The sequence below is a fragment of the Xiphophorus couchianus genome, chromosome 16 (genome assembly GCF_001444195.1).
Source record: "Xiphophorus couchianus chromosome 16, X_couchianus-1.0, whole genome shotgun sequence".
Classification (NCBI taxonomy): domain Eukaryota; kingdom Metazoa; phylum Chordata; class Actinopteri; order Cyprinodontiformes; family Poeciliidae; genus Xiphophorus; species Xiphophorus couchianus.
Window position 1 is genome coordinate 4359731 of NC_040243.1, and position 21358 is coordinate 4381088.

Below are 21358 nucleotides of genomic sequence, written 5' to 3' on the forward strand. Positions count from 1 at the left end.
ATATTATATTATATATTATATTATATTATGTCTATGAGGAGGATTACCAAGTGCCGTAATTCGTTGACAAAGGACGTAAACTTTTTGTGTTTATTCATCAGTTCGAAATGCTAATAAACACGAAAATTTGAAATTTCAGCATGTTTTAGTAAGTTTTATAAATGCACAATATAGTTCCAGTTACTTACAATTTTCCCCATTAAATACAGTTATTTATTTCCATTAATAAAAATATGACTAATTTCAGTTATCTTTGTTTTAGTCAACTATAATAATCTTGCCACACCAGTTAGAATACATAAAATCATTAAAACAAAGTTTGTGTGTTTCATGGAAGATCATATCTTAAAAATATGTAATCAATTTAATATCTAGTTTACACCTAAAGCACAACAGTCACATTACAATGAGAATGCTCATGTTGTGTAATCCTGTAAGTTCCCTCCAAAAAAGCAAAGCAGTGCTCATTTTTAAACACAAAAGATGTAAAACTCAACCTGCTGCATATAATTTATGTCCCTTTTTTGACTGACATGAGTTTATTTCACCTGAACACTAATTTTACCCCAACACTCTGGTCTTGGTGAAAAGCACCTCCAATGAATAACCTCTGTCACTCAAAGAAAAGTATTACTGAAATACAAAAAATATTACTTAAAATGTATTTCAAAAGTTCTGGAGCCAGAGTTTGGGTGATGTGGCTCTTTGCCCAAGGTGGCATGTCTTCAGGGAGATCTGTTACCTCTCAAAATAAAAATACAGGTTTCTAAATACTCCTCACACTTCTTATAGCTGCCTATTTTACTAGTTCAAATATACTTTAATATACATTAATAGGCACAGTGGAAACTGATTTAGCACTAACAGCTAAAGACAGTTATCTACATGCTTGGATGTTCAGCCAATCAACAGCAAGGACAATAAATGGCATCCTGACTTGGCTACTACACTGTAAAATAACAAAATCCTACCAAGTATTTTAGGTCTAGTAACACTTGAAATAAGACATACAAGTAACTTTTCAGCAAGGTATAAGCTTGATTTAATAAAATAATTCCACAATAAATTTCTAGTTCCACTGGCAGATTATTTCACCTAAAACATGATGTAAGTAAGATAATCTGCTAGTGGAACAATTGAATTTTTTTTTTTTTATATTAAGGAATTATTTATTTAAATCGTGCTCATTTATCTTGCAGAAAAGTTACTTGTAAGTTAGTTTTGTCTTAATCCAAGTGTAAAAAGAAATTTGTAGAACCTAGATATAACTACTGGATAAGAGTTTGTTTTTTTGCAGTGCAGGAAGTGACATTTAGTTCACATATCATGTTAATTCACTTTATTTGAGGCGTTTCTGTGTAACTTCTTGACACTGAAACCCACCTGAAGGGCAAATACAATCCCTGCACATATTATACTCATATTTACTGAAACTATTCTCATATATGTTGCATGTGTCAGCAGAAAGAAAAAAAAACAAAACACGATCTGTCAGAATGACGCATATTAATACAAACAGATAAAACATCTCCAGGAAAGAAAGTATTTTATTGTTAGCATTGGTCAGAGCTAAATCTGCAAACATTTCCTAAGCAAAAAAATAATAGAAACATCAAAAAAAAAACTAAACAAGGGTAGAAAATACATCAAAGTGTGTTAGAAAGGAAAGGAGACAAAGTAGGAGGCATGAATCACACGGTGACCTTGGTGAGGGACAGAGGCGGCGCTCCAATCTCGGTAGCGCCTGTCAGCGTGTTTCGGTCCAAAGCCAGGACTGACGTGTCTCCATCTTCCTAACGCCAACATCCTCTCCTCCAGAACTAAAACAACTAATAAATCAGAGCGAGCTCTGCTGCTCTACTCATCATCCGCTGTCTGGCCCAACTCTACAAAAACTGGCTGCCGCTTTCTGAGCAGGAACCCCGGTATGTAGGGCAAAGGTCGCGTTAGCTTCCACGCCTTTAACAGAGACCTGCCTGTCTTCAACTCGTCTGCAAGATGAGAGCCTGGTCCAGACGCTTCGTCCTCACAAAACCCGCAGTTTTAAAATCAAGATTACAGCCACCAAAAAAAAATTTTAATTCTGACTTTTTTTCCAGAATTCTGACTATAAACTCACAATTCCGACGTTTTTCTCAGAATCCAGTTTCTCAGATTTTTTTTCACCTCAGAATTCAAACTTCTTTCGGAATTTTGACTTTCAAAATATTTTTTTCGAAATAATTTTTTCTCTCAAAGTTCTTACTCATCTCAGATAAGTAGGAATTTATCTGAGATAAATTCTCTGAACTCTGATGTTAATCTCAGATTTCTGGAATTTTTGTTCCTCTGAATTTTTTCCTCAGAATTCAAATTCTTATTTTTTCCCACTCACATTTCTGACTTTAATTTCAGAATTCCAACTTTTTATCTCAAAATTCCTACTTTTTTAAAATCAGAATTCTCAGATTTATTTTCCTCAGATTTTTTTTCCTCCCAATTCTGACCGTTTATTAGAATTCTGACTTGTTCTAACTTTTTTCCCCTCAAAATTTTAATTTTAATTTCAAGATTCCAACTTTTATTTCAAAATTCTCACTTTTTAAATTCAGAATTCTGATACTAATATCATAATTTTGACATTTCTTTCCCCAGAATTGTTTTCTCAGAATTCTGACTTTAATCTCAGAATCGTTTGTGTTCGAATTTTAATTCCGTCAATCATGTCAAAATCCAAATAAAAAACCCAAACATTTTTAGGTGTATGTTAATTGTGATGTTAGTGTATGAAAATAATCTCTTATCCATTTCTTCCTTGTTATAGAATTTGTAAACCTGCACTTTATATGCACTGAAAACCTGTACCAAAATTACTTGGTAGATTTCTAAGAAATTTAAAGACTAAATTTTCCTGATGTTGCAAAAACAGTTTAAACAAATCTAATTCTGAGGAGGGAAAAAGTCAGAATTGTTTGGCTCCCCTCCCCAGTGGCACTAATCTTCTGTACAAGGATGCTTGACTTATTATTTCTAACTCTTTTGACTAATTAAAAGGCACTGATCGTTTTATTCACAGAGAAATACTGTTAGGAGTCACCCTGCTTGAGACATTGCAAACTTAATTAGAAAAAAGTGAAGAAACTCAATTATCAATCCAAGATACATAACTTTGCCTGGGCTACAAATTATTAGAGAGTAAAACTCAAATTTATCTGATTAAACCTCAGTTTGTTAGATGTCTAACAGAACAACATGCAGATATTCAGGACTTTAAACAAGAGACGTGGATGAAACTCCTGAAGGAAATAAAAAATAGCACCAGGCAAATGTAAAAGCAAACCGCTGGGATTCAGCTGTCATTCTGTCGAAAAGATGCTGTGACATAAACTCATCTCCCGTTTCTCACCTAAAATCCAGTTTCAGTGTTTACAAACCAAGAGCTCCCTCCTGCCCACCACGTTTCACATACACGTAGCCACACGTCAACCTCCACAACGCTACAAATTGGATCAACACAATCTACATTTCAAGGCCTCTTCTATGACAGATTACTGGAATCAATGCAAATAAAATCTAATTTTTCAGCCACAATACAGTTTTACATCTTAGTAGAATCGGTTACATGACTGTATCGAATTTTAGTCTGAAAGTCATTGTAAGTGTGCTAAACTGATTAGAAAGCACTTCATAATGGAGGCAGCTTTGAGGTTTAAACTGAAAATAAAGAAATATTTCATTCAGAAAGATCTTAATGTGTTCAAGGACATAACGGAGAAATTCTTTGCAATTCAAGGAAGGTCTTTGTGTTCAGTGGTTGACTCCTTAATGATCTGAAAAGGGAAAAAAAACACAGATTTAGTGTTTAAAAACAGCAAAAAGTAACACTTGGCTCAACACTGCCACCTGGAGGGAAAACATGAGCGGTGCAGCGCTCCTACCTCCCCGTCTCTGGTCTCCACAGTTCGGACCAGGATGCTTCGCTTCACATGAGCCTCTGGAGTTTTAGTGTCCAAATTAGTTTCTAGCCAGAAAACAAATTTAAAAAAAAACATTTCGGATCTCTGGGAATGCAAGAAAATCTAAAAAATATTTCACTTCCTACTAAGCTTTATAATAAACACTAAATATTTAAGACTGACTGGATTGAGTATATCTAAATCTTTTTAAACCTTTAAACTGCCCATACTATTTTTTAACTTATGGACCTGTTCTTATATTTATTAAACAACTGACTGAAAAGCCAAGCAAAAAAAAAAATAGGAAGCTGTTTTTCAGAGTAAATTAGTATTAAGAAATTTGTGTAATGTGTCGCTTCAAACATTTATTATTATAAATATTTTTTTTATTCCAGTTTATTTTACTGTTTTATGACTTTAAATGTAAAAAAAAATAAAATATTTTAATCACACTAGATAATACAAATAATTTTTTATTCTGTTTTTAATGAACATAACTGGTAAGTTATTCCTGTTTACATTCTGCCAAAGTAACCTACATTTACTTTTTAAAATTTTATTTTATGACTTTAAATGTCAAATGAAGAATCTTTAATGTGCCACTGTACATTTCTATTAAAACTAACGTAGCTAAAATATGTTCTTATTTCAATTTATTTTTTACAACTTTGTGATTTTAAATAAAAAAAAATAGATACCCTAAATTTATCACTGCACATTTTCACCACCAAACTATCCAATAAGTTTTTGTTTATTTTGTTTTTAATGATCTTAACTGGCAAAAAAAATAAATAAATCTCTCTTTATATTCCTACAATCAACAAAGCAGCTAACAGTCATTTCTATTTCAGTTTATTTGCATGGCATTAAATTTAAATAATTTTTTTTTGTTTTCATTACTTTAAATGGCAGTAATAATAATAATAATAATAATAAGACATTTAGCCTTGACTCCTGCTTCTGACTCATTACAAACATAAATAATGAACATATTTTACTAAAGGTTTCTACTTTCTACTCTCACAATGAAATAAAATTTCCCCTATTCCAACCAAAAACATTTTATCATAAGAAAATATTATTGCTGCATCAGATTCTGACCTCTAAACTGCAGGTTGGAAAAGCTCTGAACTGGAATGGTGATCCTGATGGCAAAAAGAAGAAAAACATGTTTTTGTTTCACTGTTTTTGTGGCAAAAGGCCAAATATGTCCAGTTTTCAAAGCTGCGTGTCACCTGCTCTCCTCTCCTTCCAGCAGTTTCCTGTAGGTGGCGATCTCGATGTCCAGAGCCAGTTTGACATTGAGGAGGTCCTGGTACTCCTGCAGATGCCGGGCCATTTCCTCCTTCAGGGCCTGGATCTCCTCCTCCAGGCGGCTCACCGTGTCCTGGTACCCGGCAGCCTCCATGGCGCAGCGGTCCTCCAGCTCCCGCAGCTGGCGCTCCAGAGACTCGTTCTGGAGGACGGGGAGATTCGGCTCATCAGCAGCTTCACCGCAAAAACGCCAATAATCTGGTTTCTACTGCAAATAACTACTACATGTGAAGTAAGATAAATGTCTTATTTAAGACTTAAAAGTACTTAAAAGTAACTTAAGTTAAAAGTAACTTGAAAGTTACTTTTAAATTACTGAAACTATCCAATAACTTAAAAGTAACTTTCAACAAACTTAAGTTATTTAAAACTTAAGTTACTTTTAACTGACCTAACTTTTAAGTAACTTCAAAGTCAAAAGTAACTTTGAAGTTACTTAACAGTGACTTAACTTACTCAAAAGTTTTTTTTAACTAACTTAAAAGTCAAGTTACTTTAAAATTACTTTTAAGTAAAATAAATATAACAAGTTACTTTTCAGTACCTTAAGAAATTTAAAACCAAGTTACTTTTAACTAACTTAAAAAGAGAAGTTACTTTAAGTTAACTTAAAAGTAAAGCTGGTTAAAATAAGCTTTTCATTAATTTAAAAGTAACTTAAATGTAAAGTTTTTAAATTACTTTTAAGAAAAAAGTAACTTTCAACTAACTAAAGCAATTTAAAAGTAACTTTAGTTACTTTTAACCAACTTAAAAATAACAAGTTAACTAACTTAAGTAACTTAAAATTTAAAAGTAACTTTTAAGTTACTTAGAAATTACTTTTAACTAACTCGAAAGTAACTTTTCAGCTAGATATATTTCCACTGGCAGATTATTTCAGTTACAGCTAGTAATCTTTAATCAATGTTAAGGAATTATTTACTTAAAACAAGCTCTGATATCTCGCTGAAAACGTACTTTTAAGTTATATTTGTCTCACTTCAAGAGTACTAAAATATTTGCAATAGAAACTAGATCAAAATTACTTGGTAAAATTTTGTGTTTTTGCAGTAAACTTTATTCTGCGTTGATAGATTACAGATTAAAAGAATGAAACTGATTCCCAGTCAAATACTATGTTGAAAGAATGTCCATAAAATACCCGTTTTGTCTGATTTCTAGTGCAAATACATTAGTTGTGTCCTATTTCAAGTGTTACATCTTACAAGCAGCGTTTTGACAACAAATAGCAGCTTGTTTTAAGTCATTAATCTCTTCTTATTGATGAAATATACAACTTTCACTCATAAATAACTTATAAATAATCTGCCAGTGGAATTAAAATTTGGCTGCTAGGCAACGGGCTTGGCTTGGCTGGGGTTGCTAGGCAACGGCGCCAGTGGAACATGGACATTTTGAAATTATTGACATAAAACAAGCTCATATATTGTGTTGAAAAGTTACCCGTAGGTTTGTTTAGTCTTATTTATTATTTCAGTTTTAGTCCCACGTCTGAACAGACGTAGCTGGTTATTCTTTAATTTAAACGCTGGACACTTTTCACGCAGTTTTTCCTGAGATCGGCAGAACTTACGGTGCCTCTGAGAGCGTCCAAGTCGCAGGTCAGAGCCTGAACCTGACGCCGATATTCGTTGGCGTCCTGCTTCGCTTGGCGCAGGGCCTCCGCATTTCGATTGGCTGCGTCTGTCAGGTCAGCAAACTGGGAGAAAAACCCAAAGAGTCGAACAGCGCTACATCTTTTCACATTTTCCTCAACATGATGTCACTATCTAGGCGTTCCGATTTATTTATGAAATATTTATTGAACTAAATGCTGATAAAAAATAATCTTCCCTATTGACTTTAAAAAAATAAGGTAACTATTTGCATAATTTATTTATGTTTATCAAGCAAGCCTGTTTGTTTAAAGTATTTTAGCTGTTTGTTACAAAAGTAAAGTTATACAAAACTGAATTTTGTATAAATTATTCAACATTTTTATGAGGTAAATAAAATTTGCAAGTACACTGTAAAATCTTAAGTTAACCTAATAAATCTGAGTATGTTGTAATTAAGCATTTTTAACTGACTAGAAACTGCTTAAATAAAAAGGAAATGGTTGATTGAAACAGCTCAGTGCTCCTGCTTTTTATTCGTTTTTCTGCTCAAACTTTGACAGAAAATATGGAAAGCAGTTATAGTTTGTTCACTTTTTTCAGTAAAAACAAACACAGTCGTATGCAAGGCTGCACTGTCAGGCATGAAAATGAGCATTTAACTCACTCATATTGCACTTTCATGTAATTGCTAACAACTAGCCAGTAAGTAATGACAATGTCTTGTATCTTGAACTAAATATATTTGTGTAAAGACACCAACTGGAATTTTTATTGTTGATTTAATAGATTCAGTTGTATAAAATCTACTTCAGCGCAGAATGATGTTTTTCAGTGCGGAGGTGAGTCTTCTGACCTTGGATCGGTACCACTCCTCGGTTTCATGCATGTTGGACGTGGCCATGTTCTCATACTGAACTCTGATGTCCCTCAGAGCCGCAGTCAAATCCGGTTTGGACACGTCCAGATCGACATGGACCTGCTGGGCCACAAGCTGGTCCTGCAGCTCACGCAGCTCCTGGAGGAAAGGAAGGAAGGGAGGGAAGGAAAGGAAGGGAGGGAAGGAAGGAAGGAAGGAAAGGAAAGAGGGAGGGAAGTTAAGAAAGGAAGGGTGGAGGAAGGAAGGAAGGAAAGGAAAGAGGGAGGAGGGAAGTAAGAAGAAGAGGAGGAAGGAAAGGAGGAAGGAGGAAGGAAGGAAAGGAAAGAGGGAGGGAAGTTAAGAAAGGAAGGGTGGAGGGAGGAAGGGAAGGAGGGAAGGAAGGAAGAAAGGGAGGAAGGAAAGGAGGGAGGGAAGGAAGGAAAGGAAAGAGGGAGGGAAGGAAAGGAATGAGGGAGGGAAGGAAAGAAAGGAGGGGTGGAGGGAGGAAGGGAAGGAGGGAAGGAAGGAAGGAAGGGAGGAAGGAAAAGAAGGTGAGGAAGGAAGGGAAGGAGGGAAGGAAGGAAGAGAAAGAGGGAGGGAAGGAAGGAAGAGAAAGAGGGAGGGAAGGAAAGAAAAGAAGGGTGGAGGGAGGAAAGGATGGAGGGAGGGAAGGAGTGGAGGAAGGAAGAGAAGAAGGGAAGGAAGGAAGGAAAGCAAGGAAGGGTGGAGGGAGGAAGGGAAGAAAGGAAGGAAAGGAAGGAAGGTTAAAAAAGGAAGGGAGGAGGGAGGAAAGGATGGAGGGGAAGAAGGAAGGGAAGGAAGGAAGGAAGGAAGGAAGGAAGGAAGGAAGGAAGGGAAGGAAGGAAGGAAGGAAGGAAGGAAGGAAGGAAGGAAGGAAGGAAGGAGTTATAACTGTCAGCCATTATCATCCTGGTTTCTTGCTGGTCTTAATCCCGATTCTCGCCTCCTCGTGGATTTTCTTCAGGAAGTTGATCTCGTCCTGCAGAGCTTCAATCTTCCTCTCCAGCTGGACTCGACTGAGAGCCGCTTCGTCCACATCCTTCACAAAGATCGACAAACGACAAGACGACCTCAGATTACAGATTCAGACGCCTGAACATGTGGATTACCTGAAATGTGTAGTTTCAGCCGTACCTGTCTGAAAGTGTTCAAACTGTTTTCTGCTTCCTGATGCAGCGTCATCTCATCTTGAAGTCTGTCAAAAAAATAAAACACAAAACTGACATTTATGACACGCTATAAAAATAAAAATAGTTTCTTTTCAGTAATAATTACTTAATTCATATTTGTCTATTTGATTTTCCTTTTGTTTTATACATGAACTAAAATTTGGCACCATTTTTCAATGTGGAAATAGACGTTTTTTATGTGGTTTAAAAATATAACACAAGTCTAAATTTGTTTAAAAAAATTTTAACCACTGGCAAAGTTCAACAAGAACAAAAACAAAACAAAAAAAACAACAACAAAGAAGTAAATTTCCACTCAAAACTTTAGTGATTAAACTAAAGTAGAACTAAACTCAAATTAAATTAAACTCAAATTTTTAGAATAATTTCAGAAAATTTATACAGATTTTTTTTTCTGAGTTTCAAATGTCAAAATGTTCAGCAATTGAAACTTAAAAAAACTTTTTTTTTAAAAGAAATTTCTGAAATGAATGAATGCTCTTAAAGGGCTGGTTGTGCCAGGATGTTTTTTTTTTTTGCAATGATGACGGACTACAGTATAATCTGACATCAAAATCACAAAAAGTATCATGAAATCCTGGAGGGACTAAAAAGACATTGAATAATATTTAATTTTAAGAATTAATTAATATTTTAATGGGTTTTATCAATACATCCTGGCACAACCGGCCCTTTAAGAGGATTCATGATCTTTAATTGGCCCAAAACGAAAATGAGCTTGACAGAGCTGCTGTAAATGATGAACCCGGCATGTTTTAGTCAGAGAAACGTGATTTTTGTCCTGCATGTGGATAATTTTTAAATAGGTTTGAAATATTTTGATTAGACTTTCAATTGGCATTTTTTCCTGCTGCAGAGGAATAACAGGACTCAGCTGAATGAGCAGCTCATGCATCATTGCACTTTCACTCTAATCTAACACCCAGAGGCCTTTCCCACGGGATGGACTACACACACACACACACACACACACACACACACACACACACACACACACACACACACACACACACCCCGACAGACCTGAACTGGGACGGACAACACCCCACGATCCATCTGTCGCACGCAGACAGAACCGGACTCACTGAGGCTTTGCATAACATCTGTACAGCTTCATGCAGAGCAGCACAGAAGTCAGTGGGAACCTGGAAAGTGACCTTTGACCCTCAGAGCACCAATCTTTCACAGGACGAGCAGCTGCGCGGTCAGAGGGCAGGGAGCAGATCTTCCCACCCTCAGACTTTCAATCAGCACTTAAATTGTTGAGTCCAGCGACGCATGTTATTATTACCAGAGCTGGATAGTAACAAGTTACATTTACTTGAGTAACTTTTTTTTTTTTTTAACATAGTCTTTTTATACTTTACTTTTTACTTTTACTTGAGTAATTTTATTTTGAAGTATCTCTTCTCTTACTTGAGTAAAATTTCTGAATTTTCTACCCACTCAATGAAAAACAAACATGTTTTAACCAAAAATCCACCAGACACAGACACACACACCTGCAGGTTCTGTTAAAGTTTCATAAGTTATTTTTTTTTATTTAAAGAAACTGGTTTCAAAATTTCCACTAAATTTATATCTTGATCCATCTGATTATGTAATTTTTAAATATTAAATGATTGACAACTTGAGTAACTGATACTTTTTTTTTTAACCCTAAGTTGAGTATTTTCTTTGATGGCTACTGCTTATTTTTACTTTTATATATTTATGTTGAGGTGCTGCTTCTCTTACTTGAGTAAAGTTTTTGGGTACTCCACCCTCCTGTGCTTTGGAGAAGTGAAATACGCCCGGCGAGGCGATGTCCATGAATTAATTTGTTTATGAAAAACGAGCAGCTGCCTCCCTTTGTGAGGAGCCACCATTGTGCAGCCGCTCATTCCTCCACAGCCTCTCAAAAGCGGCGAGGGGTTCAGTCAGGATCAAGTTTAGAAAAAGGGAGCAAAGCTCCTGCTGCACATGTTGGTGTGCATTCCAGCGAATCGCAAGGAAAACCACATCTTCATTTACATGAACGGGTAAACACAGCTTACCTTCATTTGTGCAAAAATTATTTAAAACTCTATTTTGCAAAGTAAAACCTGTAAGTTTTCATTCCAATACGCTACATTTAAGTAGTTTAGAGGAAGTAGTTTTTAGAGATGCATCTAAAAAATACAAAACAAAAAACACCTGAAAGTCAAGAGTTTGATACAGGCACAAAGTGTTCATACTATTGGAACTTTTCCAAATTGTTGAAATTTGAAAAAGTTCAACAATTGCAACCAAATGCTGCAATTCTCTTTGAAAACTAGCAACCAATTTTATTTCACCTGCATGGAAAATTTCACTATAATAGCGACTGCAGGCTAAATATAAACTCAGTTTTTAATTTTTTTTTTAACATTTTTAGGAAATCCCTATCAGATACGTTTGTCTTATTCATAGGGACTAAAAGATTATTTAACTGTGAACAAAACTGCTTTAATTTTCCTAATAATTAATGTCCAGCACCTGAGGCTTGGTCCATTTTTTCCTCACCATTTATCTACTCTCCTGGTTGTTAATGTATTTGGGTCATTAAGGCGTATCTCATCCCTTTATTTTCATTGTGCAACAAAATTTAAACAATCAGTTGGTAGCAACTGTGAATGTGACTTTGGCAGCTTAACTGTGATAAACAGCTGTAGGCTAACAACATGCTGGCTAATTCATTCTCAAAAATACTTTACTGACAGGAAAGGTAAGTTAAACATTGTTGTAACTCACCAATTCAGATTCTTCAGAGTTATTGTAGATAGTGATGGCTGTTGGCAAAAGAAATCTCCTGTAGCAGTCTGTGTTACAGTGAATATGAAGAAGCCTCTCACTGAAGACGCTCTGTTTTCCCACGACGGCCTCATAAGGAGGACGGTCGGGGTTGTCTGTAATTTTCTTGATTTTATGAAGAATTCATATTTGCGTCGTCAACTCCAGAGGTAATGCCAGGTAACCATGGCAACCAGTGACAGTTTGAAGGCAGTCCACCATGTTTAAAAACCAAATAATCTTCTCAATAGTAATCTCTCTAACTGTGGTCAGTGGGCGCCCCCTGGTGGTCGGCAACATACTGCATGTAAATGACTACTGTGACGTTATCGCAAAGTGCGACGCTACAGCTAGCTTAGCAAAGAATTGTGTTTAAAAATAATGATGGATTAAACCCGGGTCACTCAAAAGAAAAACTGAAAATACTGATTGAAAGGAAACAGCAGGATTTCTTATATGATTGGAGGAAGTCAAGTAAATCCTGCTGAGAGTTTTGATGTGTTGTTCACAAACAATTTGATTCTTTTGAACGGATGTAAGCCATGAACTAGTCTCAGTTGGTGAGAACGGTTCTTTGGTTTTTACAACTTTGCTTGATTATAATACTCTTCTCACATATCAATAGCTATTACTAATATTTAATTAAAAATGATGAAATTAAATTAATTAAAAAACATAAATAAAATTGATAGAAATGGATTTGGATAGAAGAGGATTTTTGTTTCTGGCAAAGCAACTCAAGTCTATTTTTCCATTTGTTGAGCTTCTAAATTACAAATATCCCTAAATGTTATTAATGCAGACAACACTTAACTTTTTTTTATTTTCATGTGTTTGAGATCATTGGAGAGCTTAGAGTCCACACTGTCAGAATCTGGAAATAGGTCAAAATGAGTCGATGTGTTTATGGCCATTAACATTTACCAAACAGCCTTTGTCATTAGGATGAACAAAGTGAGTTAAGAGCCTCATATTTTCTTTTCAGGTTGTTTGTACATATCAAGCTAAGTGGTTCTCAGCCTGAAAAGGTTTAATAAACACTGCTCTATAGCCTAGTCAGTGTTTCTCGATTGCCACATAAACTCTCTCTTAGGCAGTCAAAGTGACTGCGGTCGGACTTTAAATGCATACAAGTCATTGAACATAGCAACCGTGTCTGGATACACTCCTCCCACTGGAGTCCCACCCTCCATCGCCTTACCTTTGCTTCAACATGGCCAGATCGGCAGCCAGGTTGTCCCTCTCGACCTCCAATCGGGCCTTCCCGTTGGTGAGCCCATCCACCTGCCGGCGAAGCTCCCTGAGCTCATCCTGGTAGATGTCTCCCAGGCGGCTGGGCTCCTTCACCTTCAGCTGGTTCAGCTCTGCCACCAGCATCTTGTTCTGCTGCTCCAGCAAGCGCACCTTCTCTATATAGCTGGCAAAGCGGTCGTTCAGGCCCATCATCTCCATCTTCTCATTGGTGCGTATTTCTTTGTAGTGGGCCTTCATCAGGGAGTCGGCGGAGAAGTCCAGCCGGTCGCCGGGGCTCCCCAGCAGCAGGGCCGTGCTGGCAGAGCCCAGGGAGAGCCTGGAAATGGGGCTGGAGAGGGTGATGGACCGCGGGGTGCCATGCCAGGAGAGGCGGTTGGAAGACAGGCTACCGATTCTGGCGCCCGAGCCGCCCTGAGGCCCAAAACGTTTCCTGTACGAGGACTGGACCCTCTGGCTCTCCATGCTGGGGGAATAAGCTCACCCGGTGCACAAACAGGGGTTTTATAGAGGGAGCAACCCCCCTTTGGGCCACAGGGTGGGGCGGGCAGTGAATGGAACAAAAAGAGGAAAGCGAAGGGCTGGTTTACTTGACACTCAGAAAGCTGTGCGCCAGGGATTGTCTGTGCTCGTCCACTCAACTACAAATGTCTCCGGCATTTTTTTTCTTCGTCCTCTCCCCCTTTTCCTCCCTCTGACTCACTCACTCTTTCAGTCCTACGTTCACCCCCTTTTTCCCAACTCGCTTTCTTTCTGCTCCAAGCGAATGAAAAGGAATTTGTGTGACAGGCCCTGGCCACAAATCCAACCTGACCACACATGCGCTCTTCAAAACACAGAGACACAGAAAGGGACTTTGATTAAACAAGGGGAGGGGGTGTTGGAGAGACATCATAACTATCTAAAACTACAAAAACAATGATTTACAAACAAGATAAAGACAACAAATGGAAATGTGCCTTTTAGAAGCACAAACTGTCACATGACAGACAAACTTCAGTCTTTTTATTTGGATTTTATGGAATAAACCTGGACAAAGTGGTGTATCAATGTAAAATAGAGTTGAAAATCTGTATGGCATGTAATAGATAGTTCCCACAAGTCTGAACCGGAAGTAGGCAGAGCAAAGCATAGCGGACCCATGGATTCAAGACCAACAAAAAGAAAATATATGGACACTCTTGATCAATGTGTGAGAGAAAGATATACTGTATATACAGTATATATACAGTATATGTATATATATATATATATATAAAACGGCTGCTGTCGGGATCGAGCTGAATGAGATGGAGATTGACGATGTGGACACGCTGCCTCCGATCTCATACTCCGATATAGTTCAGTACTTAATAAACACGAAGAGAGCGTACAACATGGGGGAGCTTCACCTGAAAACTATCAATGCATATAATCAATGTTTGATTGTAAATAACGTACGAACTCTTCATGTGAATAACAGGTTCTGGTGACTGGCGGAGTAATGTAGGCCACATGTCCGGATTAGCTGTCAGCTAAAAGCTACATTAGCTAAGCTAATTTTGCTGGTTTGGCGGTTAGTACTACAGTAAATATCCCTGATGGTATTACACAGAGGTGGGTAGAGTACTCAAAAATTGTTAAAGCAATAGTTGTAATGTACTTGTAGTGTTTATAAGTTAGACAGAAGTGAGACGAGCGCTGGTTCTAAGCTCGTGATTTGTTTATTGTTGTCATAGCAACTCCATAACAACGAGCATGGCTGTCCTTACAAAGTTCCCAGAAGTGTGACGTCACATGAAAACTATGCTTAACATTCAACCCTTTACTCAGATCCTGGTAAATAAAAGCCTGTGCAAACAACTAGATGTAGAAGTTACTTAGCTTTTAAATAGAATTAACTGATTTAATGAAATGTCAGTAAAAAACTCAACGATATCAACAAAATAAAAATAGACAGATCCACTTGATTCTAAACTCTTCACTGCTCAGTCTGGGCTTTCTCCCATTGAAGTGGATTAGTCTGGTAGAATGTCAACCGGGCCAATCAACGAACAGAAGCTGTGAAAGTTGTTAAAGTTGATGTTGATTTTCTGTCGGGTAAAATTAAAAACCAGAGTTCTGCATACGAAGCAAAGCGTAGTGCAAGGGATCGATTCTTATCAGGCAACTGGAGGTAAAGCTAGCAGGTTTTATAGTTGATGCGTTGAACGACACACTGAGCAAAGTCCAGACCTAAATCCAAACTTAAAATCTGTTGCAAACCTTAGAAATCGCTGTTCTGAGATTCTATTGACTCCAATTCAGCTTGAGCCGACGTGCACAACTGGAAGTAAAAAACAAAGACTAAGATTTTTATTGGAGTTTCCAATCTAACCAACCATCTTGGTGGAACATATTTTATATTCAGGCAGAGAGAGAAAGCAGCAGGTTTTTAAGTGTCTGGTCTTTGTGTGTGAAGTTCAAGTTATTAGACGTCCTGATGGATGGCGAAGCGCAGGAGCGTAAGGAGGAAAGGTTCGCGGAGTGCAAACTCAATCTGAGCTTCAGATTGACGAACTGAGGCTGCGTTACGAGCCGCTGCTCTCCCACCGCCTTGGCAACCACAGGGCTTCTGCAAATCTTCTCCTTTCAGCTTTTTCTTCCATTGGACAATTTAGAGATAAGATTAAATCGCTAATGTCCCTTAACACAAAAACAGAAAATTAAACACAAGAAATGTTGGTGAAAACAGAGAGTGCTGCAGTTTATCAGATGGTTAAAAGAACCAACATGTCTTCTTCATTCAAGTTGGTCTTTTCTTTCTCTCTTTCAATGAACGCCATCAATATTTGTTAGTTCCCAAAGATCATTAAAGTTAAAATTAAATAATAATTTTTGATAATTTCTTTCCTTTTTCAATAAATGGGATTAGTAAAGAGGATACATTTTAATTACATTGGGTCCAAATATGCAAAAGATTCCAAAGATTGTTGAAGTTCAAATTAAATGATAACTGTGGATAATTTATTTCTCTTTCGATAATTGCCATTAGGAAAAGTGGTTAAATTTTCACTGTTTTGGGTCTAAATAAGCAAAATAAGTTTCCAAAGTTCATCCAAGTTAAAGTTAATTAGTAATTTCATTCTCTTTAAATAAATGTCATTAGGAAAAGTTGCTAAATTCTTATGACATTTTGTTTAAATATACAAAATAAGTTTCCAAAGATCTTATAGATTAAATTTAAACGATAATTGGTCATTTCTTTCTTTCTTTCAATAAATGCCATTAGGAAAAGAGGCTAAATTCTTTTTGCATTTGAACAAAATACACAAAATAAGTTTGCAAATTTCATATAAATTAAATTAAAATGGTAGCTCTTGATGCTTCTGAGGAATTTCCTGCACAATAATAATAAAAACAATAAATCCTGCATGGTTATATTTGCATAAACTGCTGTTTTGCTACCAGCAGCAGGGCAACAAAAGGGATTTCTTTGGGTCATAAAGTCACTGCCATTGTTTCTGGGAGCCAGTGAATAAAGCCTCCTTTCATTTTACTATCTGGCCCGAAGCGTTGATGCTGTAGAAGAAAAACAGCACAGTGTCTTGAATCCCAATTGGTTTCTGTTAATAGAGGTTAAACAAGATGGCACAGTATGTCTGGCAGAGATTTGTTGACTTAAAAGGCTTCATCTCCAAGGATTAACGGCGCCGTTGCATCATCTCGCTGACACTAATTGTTTCGGCTCAGTGGATTTTTCAGACAATCGCCGCTGTTGCCTTAGATTTGGTCACTGAGGTAATTTCTCCTGATAATTAAGCATCCAAACAGAGTGTTCGTACAGTCTGGAGCTTCCCTGCTTCCTGGAAGATGGAGTCGCAAAGAGGGACAAACAGCTGACTGATGTTTTCGTTTAGGGCTTGATCTCCTCTGGACGAACTGCAAAAAGAGGCGGAATGGCAGAGCTAATCTGAAGCCTGGACGACACCACCACCTTTTAACTTGGACCGTTCTGGCATTTTAAACTAAAATAACCACATCGACTCTCTGAAAGCTGCACTTCAACTTCATTGTTGTCTGAACGTACATGACCTCATACCAAACCGAATCCTGGCCTACAGAACCGGCTCAGGTCCACTCTCCCCAATATACCAAAGCAAGAAATTAAAAAACCTGCCAGGGGGCGTATTTAGAGGAAATTATCTCTTTAGTTGGACAATAAAATAAAACAGCCTTTATTTTCCCATAGAATAGAGAATGAATTAATGCTGAACTGATAGAATTGATACATTTATAATTGAAGTCTGTTATTGTTTTTATTTATATTTGTTTATAATTTAGTTTCAATATTACTGAAATTGTTTGCGTGGTAATTTTATTATTATTTATTTATGTCTTTTCGTAATGTTGAAACGGTTGTTTTGAATTTTGGGTTTAATTTATAATATTAAAAATATTACCGTACATTTGACATTTAGTATGTAAAACATAATGTAAAATGTACATTTAATACATTTTACTTTTAATATTTTAATATGTACATTTTACATTTTGATAGTCTGTACATTAAATGTACAGCAACAAAATCCAGTGGTTTTATTTTTTGGAGAAGTTAGAGTCTAAAGGCTGCTGGGAGGAAGGATCTGCGCCAACGCTTCTTTGTGCATTTAGGATGCAGCACGATCAAAACACACACATATGATTCCATGTTATATATATTTATTAAAATGGGTTTAATGGGTTTCCTCTAAGGTTTGGGGTCATAGTTCAGGTATTATTTGAGCTTTAAAGATGCTATTCAGCTGCTCCAAGTTTTTAAAAAAAACCTATACCTTGTTGCCATGGTTACGCATCATAACTCTCAAAAAGTAGAACAGCATCCAAAATTGCCCAAAAACATAAAATGCCTCAACCAAAGAAAATATTAACAAATTGAGCTTTAAAGACACCAATCAAATGCTCCCAACTGTAAGAACAATACCCTGTTGCCACGGTTACGCATGACAACGGTCAAAAAGTTGAATAAATGCTTCAACCAAAGAAAATGTGAACAAGTCTTCAAAACGAACTAATCAAAACCGCAGCAGAGCTACGCTGAAGCAGGAGGCGTGACATCGAAGGCCTGATATAAAAAGCAAGCGGGTTTAACTGGATCGGACGGGCCAGCTGCATGACTCAGCACCAGCAGGTCCAAACAGGGCGCAGCCACAAAGAGGCTGTAGAGAGCCCGGTTGGGCCCAAAGCTCCAGTCTGCCTGTCAGCAGGAATGTGCTGCTCAGACAGACCGGCATACCGGACCCCGGCATCACACTACGAACAGGATTCAGCCGCAAACTTCAGCTGGAAGGCTGCATGAAACGAAATTCAACAGAATATGATTAAAAAAATTAAAAGGCCAGTTATTTTATCATTTATATACATAGTTCCCACTAGTCTGCAAGCACCTTATTAGTAGGCTAGCGCAGCACAATGCATGGAAAACCAGCAAAAAGAAAATTTGTGAAAACTCTTTAACCAACGTGCAAGAGAAAGATTCATGAACAAAATGGCTGCTGTCGGGATCGACCCGAATGAGACGGAAAAGGAAAATACAGCTCTGGAGAAAATTAAGAGACCATTTAAAATGATCAGTTTCTCTGATTTTACTCTTTACAGGTTTATGTTTTAGTAAAATGAACGTTGTTCTTTAAAAAACTACTGACAACATGTCTCCGAAATTACAAGAAAAGATTTAGACCTCAAATAATACAAAGAAAACAGGTTCATATTCATTTAGAAACAACAATGCTATTGTTTTAACTCTGGAGAAAAGGAGAACGAAACAAACCTGCAGGGATAACGACACGGACGGCTCTGTGGGTTTGGATGAACACTTCAAGGTTCTGATGCATTAATTTGATCTTTACTGAGAAATAAACAATCATAATCGATACATTTGAACAGGTTCTCATTAAGCTTATTTTCCAGATTAAACAGTACTTTAGAATAAATAAATAAAAGCCTTTAAACAAACACATATGTTTCATTAAGTCACAATTTTGAATTGCTGGTGTGATTTAATATTCTAATCTTAAATGCGTTTTTTTTATTGCTATAAGTAATCACTGTGCTGCTGAAATTGATTCATTTTTCATATATTCTCATTTACTGAATACAACCATTTTTGATAGCCACAGTAAAACAAAATAATAAATTTATTTTTAGTAATTATTTACATTTTTACCAGTTGTACCTCATTAAACCATTTCACACATAGGAACTTATATATGGGAATTTATAAATTTTCTATTTTTAGCTCCAAAGCACCATAAATTTGATCATATTGACTTTGAACATAACTGGAACTGAAATTTATATCACTAAAGGCAATCCAGGTAACAACTTTAGGCAATAATTGTTGCAGATGCTATAAACTTCACATAATTTTCCCTCAAGTAAACTGATAGTCTTGTTCTTTTTTTATTTCTTCTGGTTATTAATAAACTGGTATAATCTGTTAATCTCTATAGCTGTTTAAAAATGAACTCTGACAGATTAGATTACAGTTGCGATAAAGCGTTTCTTTGTTTGTTACCGTCTGTTTTCTCCACACACAGGCAGACACGGCCATAAAAATCTCTTCTTCCCGTGACTGCCTCCCGTTTCTCCTCATTTAACGGGTGACAGAGAGAAAGAGGAAGAAAAGAGAGAGAAAACGAGAGAAAGAAACGGTGCATCCACCAAGCAGAACTCAGTCCCTTTGTATCCTGTTTACTTTCATTCAGTCTAAATGTTGAGATTCATTGAAAAATAAAAACAAAAACAACAAACTCTTTTTTTAAAATGTATTTGTTTTCGAGCGAAGTCATGACATCTACATATACATTCAAAAAACAAAACGTTTTAGCAGTAAAATAGGTTTGATATGTTCGACTTTGCACTGCAAGTCTTGTCATAAAACATTACATGTTTAACATTTGGATACGTAGAAACATTTCTAACAACTAGCTTGTTTTCCTTTGCCTGTCCCAGGGTTCCTCCTTAAATAAAACACTCATTTAAACATTATTTAGCTGCCTTTAATGTGTAGCAGCCCCATTTATAGCTATATGTTTGTTATTAGCCCATAATTTAAAGCTGGACATGTCATCTGAACCCTGGGGAAAACAAAGTCGTCATGGGGGATGGAGAGCGAAATCTGGCATCCAGCGTCGGCTCTGCTCCAGGTTGTCTTTGGCTCGCTAACACACCTGCATTAACTCACATCTTAAATGAGACCTGATGAGTTTTCATTGCATGTGGCAAAGCAGGAGCAGAGATGCACCAAGGAATCTTTCCAGGACTGATTTATGGATTATGTGGTGACTGACTGGTCCGAGTCAAGCTAACACTTTTCTATGTGCAAATCAATCTTAGCTGTTTGCAGGAACCAGAGGATGTAGAGAGATGCATAAAGCTGATTAATAATAGACAACATGTTGAAAAATGTCTGCAGTTCATTCAGGTTGTAAGACGATGAGAGAGAGCAAGACAAAGGAATCCTGAACGTGATTCAGCCACGTTTGGCTAAATTACGTTTAACTAGATTACGTTTAGCTAAATTAAGCCAATTTTTGAATGAATTGAACTTAGTTTGGCTAAAAACTTAGCATAACTTAGCTAATTATGCTAAACCTGGCTAAATTACGTTAAGTTTGGCTGAAATTTGCTTACCTAAATTGCTATGCTAAGTTTAGAAGAATTACATCTTGCTAAATTATGCCAAGTTTGGTTAAATCACGTTTAGGAAGGCAGAATGTAATTTTGCCAAGTTTGTGTTTCATCCTTTCCTCTTTATCTCTCAGGAGTTAAGATAAGGCAATACGTTCTCTAGTCAATATACAAGAGAATGCTAAAAAAGTTAGCTTTGCCAACCGTGCTAACCCTAAACATAAGATGGTAAATGCGATTTAAAATGGAAATGTTATTATAGTGTCTTTGTTTTAAAAGAAATAATTGCTCTTAAACACAAAGTATGACATAATTTCTTCTAACAAAAACACAAAAGAGTCCTGGTATTTGAGGCAGCAGCGAATAGCTAAATCAGCAAATACTTGAGTCCAATCTTAATACTGCAAACACCAAATATAACTTAATGCAGGGGTCTCAAACTCCAGGCCTCGAGGGCCGCAGTCCTGCAGTTTTTAGATGTGCCACAGGTACAAAACACTGGAATGAAATGACTTAATGACCTCCTCCTTGTGTAGATCAGTTTTCCAGAGCCTTAATTACCTAAGTATTCTGTTCAGGTGTGGTGCAGCAGAGGCTCATCTAGAAGTTGCAGGACTGCGGCCCTTGAGGACTGGAGTTTGACACCCCTGACTTAATGTGTGTTGATATGCGCAGTGAAAACCGTTTTAGGACCAACAGGAGTTAGCATCTACAGTCTTCAAGTACAGCCAATCAGCATCAAGGAAAAAA

At 36.8% G+C, this 21358-nt stretch overlaps 1 protein-coding gene across 1 annotated transcript; it reads right to left on the bottom strand.

The window, feature by feature from the left end:
• Positions 1 to 1529: 1529 nt before the first annotated feature.
• Positions 1530 to 13452, bottom strand: gfap (glial fibrillary acidic protein). Its single transcript, XM_028042701.1, has 9 exons — positions 12909 to 13452; positions 8862 to 8922; positions 8671 to 8766; positions 7704 to 7865; positions 6826 to 6951; positions 5171 to 5391; positions 5037 to 5080; positions 3918 to 4000; positions 1530 to 3809 (listed from the first exon to the last, which is right to left on the bottom strand). The coding sequence occupies exons 1-9, from the start codon at positions 13421 to 13423 to the stop codon at positions 3768 to 3770; spliced, it is 1350 nt and encodes a 449-aa protein (XP_027898502.1). The 5' UTR covers positions 13424 to 13452; the 3' UTR covers positions 1530 to 3767.
• Positions 13453 to 21358: the final 7906 nt, after the last annotated feature.